This window comes from Nicotiana attenuata, unplaced genomic scaffold, assembly GCF_001879085.1.
Source record: "Nicotiana attenuata strain UT unplaced genomic scaffold, NIATTr2, whole genome shotgun sequence".
NCBI lineage: Eukaryota > Viridiplantae > Streptophyta > Magnoliopsida > Solanales > Solanaceae > Nicotiana > Nicotiana attenuata.
The window spans coordinates 1-10,450 of record NW_017675701.1 but is presented as its reverse complement, the minus strand read 5'-3'; the positions used below and the strand labels follow the sequence as shown (position 1 = coordinate 10,450).

At 38.2% G+C, this 10,450-nt stretch overlaps 1 protein-coding gene across 1 annotated transcript; it reads right to left on the bottom strand.

Annotated features, from left to right (window-relative positions):
• Positions 1 to 2,644: 2,644 nt before the first annotated feature.
• Positions 2,645 to 3,166, bottom strand: LOC109220349 (F-box/kelch-repeat protein At3g06240-like). Its single transcript, XM_019384816.1, has one exon. The coding sequence runs from the start codon at positions 3,164 to 3,166 to the stop codon at positions 2,645 to 2,647; it is 522 nt and encodes a 173-aa protein (XP_019240361.1).
• Positions 3,167 to 10,450: the final 7,284 nt, after the last annotated feature.

Below are 10,450 nucleotides of genomic sequence, written 5' to 3'. Positions count from 1 at the left end.
GAATCTTGGCACGTTCGAGGACGAACGTTGGTTTTAAGAAGGAGAGGATGTAACAACCCGACCGGTCGTTTTGAAAATTTAAGCTCCGTTCAGCGGCGTAAGGTCTGGAACAGCTCCATAATATGAGTATCGACTTGCGTGCAAGGTTGAATTCAGTTAACGAATGATTCAGAGTCAAATTGGAAGAAGGAATCTAGTTTTGGGAGTTTAAGCGGTGATAATTTGACTTCTGAGTAAACGGCCTCGGAATGGGCTTTAGATGATCTCAACAGCTTTGTATGGTGATTTTGGACTTAGGCGCCCATCCATATTCAGATTTGGAGGTCCGTAGGGTAATTTGAGGCATTTCGGCGAACGTTGGAAAAGTTGAGGTTTGGAAAATGGAAAGGTTTGACCCATAGTTGACTTTCGCGATATCGGGGTTGCAATACGATTCCGAGAGCTGGAGCATCTCCGTTATGTCGTTTTGGACTTGTCTGCAAAATTTGGCGTCATTCCGAGAGTATTTGATTGGTTTTGGAACAAGTTTTCGAAGTTGGAAGATTTGAAAGTTCCTAAGTTCGATTCATGGTGTGATTCGTCATTCGGCGTTGTTTGATGTGATTTGAGACCTCGAGCGAGTCTGTGTTAGGTTATATGACTTGTTGGTATGCTTGGACGGGGTCTCGAGGGCCCCGAGTGTGTTTCGTACGAGTCGCAGATGATTTTCCATGGTCTTGGAGAGGCTGAGTTCTGGTGTAATCGCAACAGCGGTCCCGGGGCGCAGGTGCGAAGGAGGAAGCGCAGGTGCGAGAGGAGTTGGTCTGGGCAGTCTCCGCAGATGCAGAGAATTGGAACGCACGTGCTGTGTCGCAGAAGCGGATCCCTGGGCGCAGAAGCGGAGTTGAGCGCAGGTGCGATTGGTCAGGCACACCTGCGGTTGCGCAGATGCGGTGAAGTTGGTCGCAGGTGCGGAAGTTCTGGCAGAATCATATAAGTCGAGGGTTTGGCCATTTCCTTCATATTTTGAGTTTTAAACTTTGGATTTGGGAGCTTCTTTTGGGGTTTTTCAAGCAAATCGATCGGGTAAGTGTTCTTCACCTAAAATCTAACATATTCCATGATATTATCTTCATTTTTATCGTTTAAATTGTGTTTTGGGTTGGGAAGGAGTTGGTTTTTGAAGAAAATATCTAAAATGAAAAATCGTGATTTGAGGGACCAAATGGTATCAGAATTTGATAATTTTTTTATGGTTGAACTCGTATCGGAATGGGTATTCGGTTTTTGTAAAATTTGTTGGGTTTCGAGGTGTGCGCCCAGGGGTCGACTTTTGGACCGATTTTTTTGATTTTTTTAAAGATTGAGACTTTATGATCCGGAATAGCTTCTTATGTGTTTTATTTGTGCTTTGAAGTTAATTTGGTCAGATTTGAGCCGTCCGAAGATCTTTTCACACGAGAAATGCATTTTAGAGTATTGGTGTGTCGTCTTTGAGGTAAGTATCTTGTCTAACCTTGTGTGGGGGACTTCCCCTTAGGATTTGTGTCTTCTATTTTGATTGTAGTTCGTGTACGCGAGGTGACGAGTGCGTGCTCGGACTTATCTGTGAAAAAATTGGTCTTTTAGAGTTCTTAGGTCCTTATATTCATTGTGTATAAATGCGTTCTTGACATGACTGAGTTTCTTATTTACTAGTTTCACATCTACATGCTTGATTGAAAATAATTGCTTCATGATTCACTCTTATTGCTTAACTGACTCCTATTTGATTTAATTGAAGAATTTCGCCTCTCCTATTGTCATGCTATCTTTTCATAGTTGTTTGTCTTATTTGAGAATCATTATTATCCTTCCTAAAATTTTGTTTAATCTTAAGTGAAGCTAAAGATCATCTTTCCCTAATTGAATTGTCGAATATCCTCGAAATTGTCCAACCTTAAAAGGAGTTAGATAACCTATATCTTTGTTGACTAGCCCTTATTTGGGACTACTTGACTCGCGTTGATTTCCTTGTTATTGACTTGTATATTGTTGGATCGTCGCTATATGTTAGTTTTCCTGTGTTGAACTCTTCCCTTTATGCTAGCATTCTTTTCTGTGGTTATTCCTTGTGAGCTGGTTCTACCGCTTCGTTGTGATTTACAGTCCTGAAGTTGATTTACTTGTCTTACCTTGTTTTATTGTCATTGTTGTCGTTGTTATATGTATCATGGTGATGTACGAGCTTTCTGTTGTGCTGGACTGTTATTTCTGTTGGTTGCGCTGCGTATACCTTGGGACTATGGGACGATATCCCGGGAGATCCTCCTGCATGTTTAATTTGGGACTACGGATCGGTATTCCGGGAGATCCCCCCTGAACGTTTACTTTTGGGACTATGGGACTGCACCCGGGAGATTCCCCTGTACTAAATATTTACTTTTGGGACTACGGGATGATATCCTGGGAGATCCTTTGCACATTTACTTTTGGGACTACGGGATTATATCCCGGGAGATCCTTTGCACATTTACGTTAGGGAATACGGGACGATATACTGGGAGATCCCCTGTTAAAATCATTGCGTTCTGAGTTGATGTTTTCATTGATCCTATCCCTGTGCAATTACCAAATCGTTTCGCTCGGTCAAAATTGGCCATCGTTTCTTTACCCGAAAACTCTTTCATCCTTCCTTCAGTCTAGGTCTAGAATCAGGCAATTTTTTGTACATTCTAATCGATGGATTCCACATAACCAAGTCATTGTCTTCCATGGCAAGGCAAATCAATCCATTAACTGAACCTACGATCCAATCGAAATTAGGCAATCTCATGTATGATCCATTGGATTTCGTGGGATAATCCAAGTCAAAAGCCTCGATAACAGACTCATTAAATAATGACCCAAGAGCAATCTTTAATATTGTAATAGATTCAAAATTCATCATAAGTCTACGGTGGGTGTCGTCCTTGTTATTAGCAGATATGTAGAGATGGGCTTTGACAAATTCAGGGCTAGATATTAAAGCAAGCCAAGATTTTGAAACACATCTGAACCGCAATAGAGAGTCCTCGGGAAGCCTTAACAGGATTTCAGTGATGAGTTCTGCTGGCAAAATAGGGATTTTAAAGCTTGAATCTTGCACAGAAGTTGATGGAAATCGAGAATGTTTTATGGGTTTTCTCTGTTTTGGGTGTTGTGCCATTTGGGTCGCTGAACTTTGAGCTCTTTAAAGTTCATTTTGACGAGGTAGAAGAGGGTTTTGACGAGGTTTTGTGCAACTGCAAGAGCCGCAGGACAGTGGAGAAGATTTTTATTTCGGATAGGCATGTTTTTTGTGTTTTTATGATAACCCGTTTTTGTTATAAATAGAATTTATTTATGGTGAATGTCTATATTAATAGAGATTCTAGGGTTTATTACTTGGTGGCTAAGTCACCCTCTCCCTATATATAGAGGGTTCTATTCCATTGTAATTCATCCCAATATCAATATAAATTCTCTCTCTCTACTTTTCTCTGCAATTCCCTTCTTCTTCATTTATTATTTTATAACACATTATCAGCATGAGACTCTAACCAATTGAGTAGAAGCTTTGGAATTGAGCATAATGATTGTCAATTATTCCATGAACTTCCTTCATGATTAAATTCTGGATTTAAGGTAAGTATTTTACCGTATTATTCTCTTTTATTCTATGCCTTTATTTTAAATACAAGCAAAGACAACAAAGTTTGATTATAACTCTAATGGAGTTTGTAAGAACTTATAACCACCTGAAGTGGTAAATTTCTATGCCTCGCCATGATCAAATTCATGTATGATTGTGGGCAAAGAATTGAAAACCCGTCCCATTGAATTTGCTCCATTCTCATTCCCTTAAGAGAATTTGATAGCAGTATGTGATAAGTCTAAAAGAAGACAAAATTATTACTATGAATGTATCAATGGATATGGACGTGGCAATAGACGAAATTATAATCGTCATCATTTGTGGTAATGAGAACAATAATGATTCTCAAAATAATCTTTCACTCTGTGAAAAATATTTGTCATCGATTTGACATGAGATTTTGTAAAGCACATATAGATGATTATGGTCCATTCATGATGTGAATGCGACAACATCTGATTTATGAATACATATTCATTCTTCAAAGAATATGAACGTGCTAGTGGTAGTGAATATACCACACTCACCTCTAAATGGAGGTTTGAGATGATATAAGAAATAATGTCATTATTATGGCATGAATGGTGATTGGTCACGTACCTATTGTACGCCAAAATATTTTGGCATTGTGATTGTTAAAAGACAACGGTAATGCAAGAAACAGATCTTGCATATAATTTTGACCATAACCATAATGGTATAACTTTCTCTTTAAAAGAGATATTCACCATATGGGTGTTGATGAATATGTGGCACTACAAAATTAATTGAGAACTCTACAAGAGCCAATTATACTATTTTGGAGAAACACAATTAATTACAAATAAGGTATTGTGTTGTAGTAAGTGTCGCGCCCCCTTTTTCTCGCGAAATTGGGTTTATGACATTTAAGAGGACAACTTGTTCCCTTTTGGAAATTGGGTTTTGAATTGAAGAGTCGCCACCTAATGATTAAAGTGCATTAGGACACTAAGAAGAATTTGATTTAGAAAACCAGAGTTTGGGTAAGGGCTAGAAATTATCCCGAGGGCAAGGTGTTAGGCACCCCTCAGGATCCACTAGTGTGGTTCCCGATCATGCTACAATTGTGACTTTAAGTACGAAGAACAAGTAAGCAAATAAAAGCTTCAAATATGAGGGAATATCATATATGGCGGCAAATGAATTAAAGTTTTGAAGAAACAAAGAAAAGCTGAGATTTTGAGGAAATAGTTGGAAAATTCTGAAAATAAAATAAAACAAGTATAGGGAAGGGGGTGCTAGGTTTACAAATAATATGGATCACATCAATGCAATACTCGGTAATCACTTCTCAGAAAAGGGTCTACACGTGGTATTAGCGCACCGGTCATCATATCCATATCTACCCTTCCCACCTCGTTAAGGTATTAAAGCGCGAAATAGTCTCGTTACTTATTGCATGCTATTACCCGTCCCAATCCTATCAGTCCCGGAGGCATTTGGGACTACTAGTCCTAAAGGGGAGGGAGATTTGGGCTTTTCAGAGTTTAAAAGGATAAAATTCTAAGGCGACAAGCAAAAACACATAAAGCAGATATAGGAAACACATAACAGTTAAAAAGGCTCAGACAAGCCTCCTCACTTAAAGATAAATTGTTTAGCATGTCTTGCACGTACTGGTTATGGTCTGAATTAAACTTAAAGCGTTAAGGCAGGCTGGTTTATCACATATTTTCAGATAAGAAGTCCGAATTAGGCCTGCCTGCTGGTTGTAATTATCAAAGACTGGTGTAGTTAATTAATTACCTAATGGCTTGCCTAGGTGAAACCTATAGGCATGATATCTAATAATGCAGGAGTACACTGATTTTAAAGAAGGCTTGCTGATTATAGAAAAACATAAGTTCTACAGGTATTGAGTATCGTTACCACTTATTTTAGACTTGTAGACGATTCAGATTCAGTTGATTACTCCTATAGGCATGCTTTCTAAGCGTGGTTGGTTTTAAAATGTTTATAGAAATACAAGAGTCCTATAGGCATGGTATCTAGAAGGCAATTTGTTATTTAAGCCTATAAACTGTTTGCCTAGTGATAGATGTTTATGCAGAATTTAAGAGATCCTATAGACAGGTTCTCTATATGAGATGCAGAAATGCATAATACTATAGACATGTTCTCTATATGAGATGCAGAAATGCAGAATCTTATAGACATGTTCTCTATATGAGATGCAGAAATGCAGAATCCTGTTGACATGTTCTCTATATGAGATGCAGAAATGCAGGAACTATTGATATGATATCTATGTATGAAAGACAGAACTTATAGACATGATTTCTAAAATGCAGAAGTGCAGATAACCTATAGGCAGGATTTCGAGAATGCAGAAATGAAAGCAGGATACGATTGTAGAAGTAAATACCTAAGAGCATGATGTCTACCCTTATGCATACATGAGTGACCCTTCCCTTTTCACTAAAATCCCCATAAGTTATTACAAAATTATTACAAACCAGAACGAATCAAGAAGAGTAAAATTACATCAGAAATTAGAGTACCACCAAGGAGAGCCTAATTCAGACTCCAGGTCTGAAATATGAAATAAACCAAGTCCAAAGATCCAATTTCCAAAGCCTTTCTCTTATTTGGGATGTGTCAAAGTTCCCTAAGAGTCTCAGGTGGACTCCGGGCAGTGCTAACACCCAGACACATTGCAGAATTGATTTATAGTGCAGTATGGAAGGGCCAACCCTCAAATGTCCAAGTTCAGAGGGAGCTCGAGGTCCCAAGGCAAGGCTCATATGAGGGGGGCAGAACTTGAATCTAAGAGTGAGTGTAGGTGCAGAAGGGGATTTAGGGGGAAAGCCAAGACAGGCTGGTGGTCATACCCAGCAATTGGAAGTGCTGGCACACCCCAACCAGCCTGTTAGCCACATTGTTTGGGAGTTAGGATCCTTTAAAGGATCAAGCACAGACATGAACAACAATTTGGATGCTGCCATGCCTGAACCTTAACTCAAACACATAGAGGGGAATAGGGGTATGGGGATTCACAACTGAAAACAGATGCAAAGAGAACATCATACATATTTAACACTAAGCATAGACAGCAAAGTAGATAGGATGATAGAAGTTGTGAAATAAACACATTGGGATGAGGCTGAAACTTAAATTAGAACATACCAGTTTTAGGGAAACAAGAAAGTAAAAGCAGTAGTCTTGTAAAGCCAAATTGCAAGCATATAGTCAGAATATCTCAGAAGAGAGTAAAGCGTTGAGTGAAGTGTAAGAGTATTGAAATTGAAAGTAAGTAATGTGTGTTAGAGTATTGAACTCAAGGTGTCTTAAAGTGTTGAAAGGTCGTGCCCTTTATAGTGCAGAAAGCAAGTAAGAAAAAGGTCAGAAAAATAGTTTTGAAATCAATTACATAAGGTCTCCCTTTAATTAAGGGATTCTGATTTCAAACGGGCAGAATAAATAAGGAAAGAATTTGATCAAAATCTTTTCCAAAGTAGTACAAGAAGGGCAAATACACAGAAACTATTTAAGGAAAGAGTTTGATAGCAACACGGTTTGTGCAAATAAGGAAAGGCAATCAATCAACAGCCAATAAAAATCAGAAATTGAGGTTTGGTATGAATGAATCTAACCAAAAAAGGTGAAGAAAGGTTTAATTAAAGAAAATCAGTAACAATCAATCGAACCTTATTAAAAGGAATTTTGAATCAATCACAAATTGGCAAAACCTTTTTTGAAGGAAGAATTCCTCATATATAAAGCATACAGACATGTCAAACAAGAAAGAATTGTCATGCTAATTAGAAAGAATCTAGTATAGAAAGGTTCAGAGTCACAAACAAAGGAGTTCAAACTCAGTGCATAGACTCAGAACGAGTTGAGAGTCCAGGGTTCTAAAATAGAATCCTAGTCCAAACACAAGATCAAACTCGCTAAAAACCCCAAATCCTAGGGTTTTCAACTCGAACCAGATGCAGAGACGAGAAGACAAATAACTGAAATAGGCTCAGAGGTCTCTTTCAGAGACTCATGAGAAAACAAACAGGTAAAATAGCAGGTTCGAAACAAACATAGTGAAAAAGCTGATTTGAAGCATAAAGAACATGTTTTAAGAAAAGCTTGGAACTTAAACAAGTTCAGAAGACAAAGAGGTAGTATAAACTTCAGGAAACAGTAGATGAAACATGTTTAGAAAGAACTCAAACAAAGTCCAGAAGAACGAAAATAATGAACTAAGAGCTTAATAGAAAATACAGTAAAGGAACACAGGGGTAAACCAACACATAACATAAATGTGTGAAAGCATGATATAGAAACTAGTAGAAGAAAGAACGGAGCACAATAGAAGAATATGCATAATAAGGCAAACATAAGAACACAAGAGAAGGACATGCGAGGTAGAAAAGAGAACATAAAAACATAGCATAGACAGATTCACTCAAAGAAAAGAAGAAGAGGAGTCAGAAAACATTTTAAAACTTTTTCAGAAACCCTAAATCGAAGAGAAACAAATTTCGAAAGAAAAGATTGGGGAAAACGTTTTAAAACTCCAGTATAACACAGATATCGCATAGATCTAAGAAAACAACCAGAGAAAACCTCGAATAGCTTAGGGTTTCAGAGAAACCCTAGAAATGAGAAAGGCTGAAGAATCTCTTGAGGTTGTGTCGGAAGGTTAGACATCTCCTGATCCTTGCATACCGCAGGAGCGACCGGATGAGGCCTCAAAGCCATGGACTGGGAGATTTGAAAGAACACCATCAAGGTCAGACCTCGAAACGTCGAACACCCAGGGTTTATAGGTGGAGGGGGGTGAGTCAATCAGCCATCCATGGCCCGAGAAGCCATGTTCCGGTGAAAGTGCGGTTGAAAAGGGTCAGGATGACTAGGGTTCGAGACCTCCGAGTCAAGATGAGTCTTGGTCTTTCTCATTTCTAGGGTTTCTCTGAAACCCTAAGCTATTCGAGGTTTTCTCTGGTTGTTTTCTTAGATCTATGCGATATCTGTGTTATACTGGAGTTTTAAAACGTTTTCCCCAATCTTTTCTTTCGAATTTTGTTTCTCTTCGATTTAGGGTTTCTGAAAAAGTTTTAAAATGTTTTATGACTCCTCTTCTTCTTTTCTTTGTGTGAATCTGTCTATGCTATGTTTTTATGTTCTCTTTTCTACCTCGCATGTCCTTCTCTTGTGTTCTTATGTTTGCCTTATTATGCATATTCTTCTATTGTGCTCCGTTCTTTCTTCTACTAGTTTCTATATCATGCTTTCACACATTTATGTTATGTGTTGGTTTACCCCTGTGTTCCTTTACTGTATTTTCTATTAAGCTCTTAGTTCTTTATTTGCCTTCTTCTGGACATTGTTTAAGTTCTTTCTAAACATGTTTCATCTACTGTTTCCTGAAGTTTATACTACCTCTTTGTCTTCTGAACTTGTTTAACTTCCAAGCTTTTCATAAAACATGTTCTTTCTGCTTCAAATCAGCTTTTTCACTATGTTTGTTTCGAACCTGCTATTTTACCTGTTTGATTTCTCACGAGTCTCTAAAAGAGACCTCTGAGCCTATTTCAGTTATTTGTCTTCTCGTCTCTGCATCTGGTTCGAGTTGAAAACCCTAGGATTTGGGGTTTTTAGCGAGTTTGATCTTGTGTTTGGACTAGGATTCTATTTTAGAACCCTGGACTCTCAACTCGTTCTGAGTCTATGCACTGAGCTTGAACTCCTTTGTGACTCTGAACCTTTCTATACTAGATTCTTTCTAATTAGCATGACAATTCTTTCTTGTTTGACATGTCTGTATGCTTTATATATGAGGAATTCTTCCTTCAAAAAAGGTTTTGCCAATTTGTGATTGATTCAAAATTCCTTTTAATAAGGTTCGATTGATTGTTACTGATTTTCTTTAATTAAACCTTTCTTCACCTTTTTTGGTTAGATTCATTCATACCAAACCTCAATTTCTGATTTTTATTGGCTGTTGATTGATTGCCTTTCCTTATTTGCACAAACCGTGTTGCTATCAAACTCTTTCCTTAAATAGTTTCTGTGTATTTGCCCTTCTTGTACTACTTTGGAAAAGATTTTGATCAAATTCTTTCCTTATTTATTCTGCCCGTTTGAAATCAGAATCCCTTAATTAAAGGGAGACCTTATGTAATTGATTTCAAAACTATTTTTCTGACCTTTTTCTTACTTGCTTTCTGCACTATAAAGGGCACGACCTTTCAACACTTTAAGACACCTTGAGTTCAATACTCTAACACACATTACTTACTTTCAATTTCAATACTCCTACACTTCACTCAACGCTTTACTCTCTTCTGAGATATTCTGACTATATGCTTGCAATTTGGCTTTACAAGACTACTGCTTTTACTTTCTTGTTTCCCTAAAACTGGTATGTTCTAATTTAAGTTTCAGCCTCATCCCAATGTGTTTATTTCACAACTTCTATCATCCTGTCTACTTTGCTGTCTATGCTTAGTGTTAAATATGTATGATGTTCTCTTTGCATCTGTTTTCAGTTGTGAATCCCCATACCCCTATTCCCCTCTATGTGTTTGAGTTAAGGTTCAGGCATGGCAGCATCCAAATTGTTGTTCATGTCTGTGCTTGATCCTTTAAAGGATCCTAACTCCCAAACAATGTGGCTAATAGGCTGGTTGGGGTGTGCCAGCACTTCCAATTGCTGGGTATGACCACCAGCCTGTCTTGGCTTTCCCCCTAAATCCCCTTCTGCACCTACACTCACTCTTAGATTCAAGTTCTGCCCCCCTCCTATGAGCCTTGCCTTGGGACCTCGAGCTCCCTCTGAACTTGGACATTTGAGGGTTG

Coding starts and splice junctions, on each gene's coding strand:
- LOC109220349 (XM_019384816.1), bottom strand. CDS start 3,166: ATGGCACAACACCCAAAACAGAGAAAACCCATAAAACATTCTCGATTT.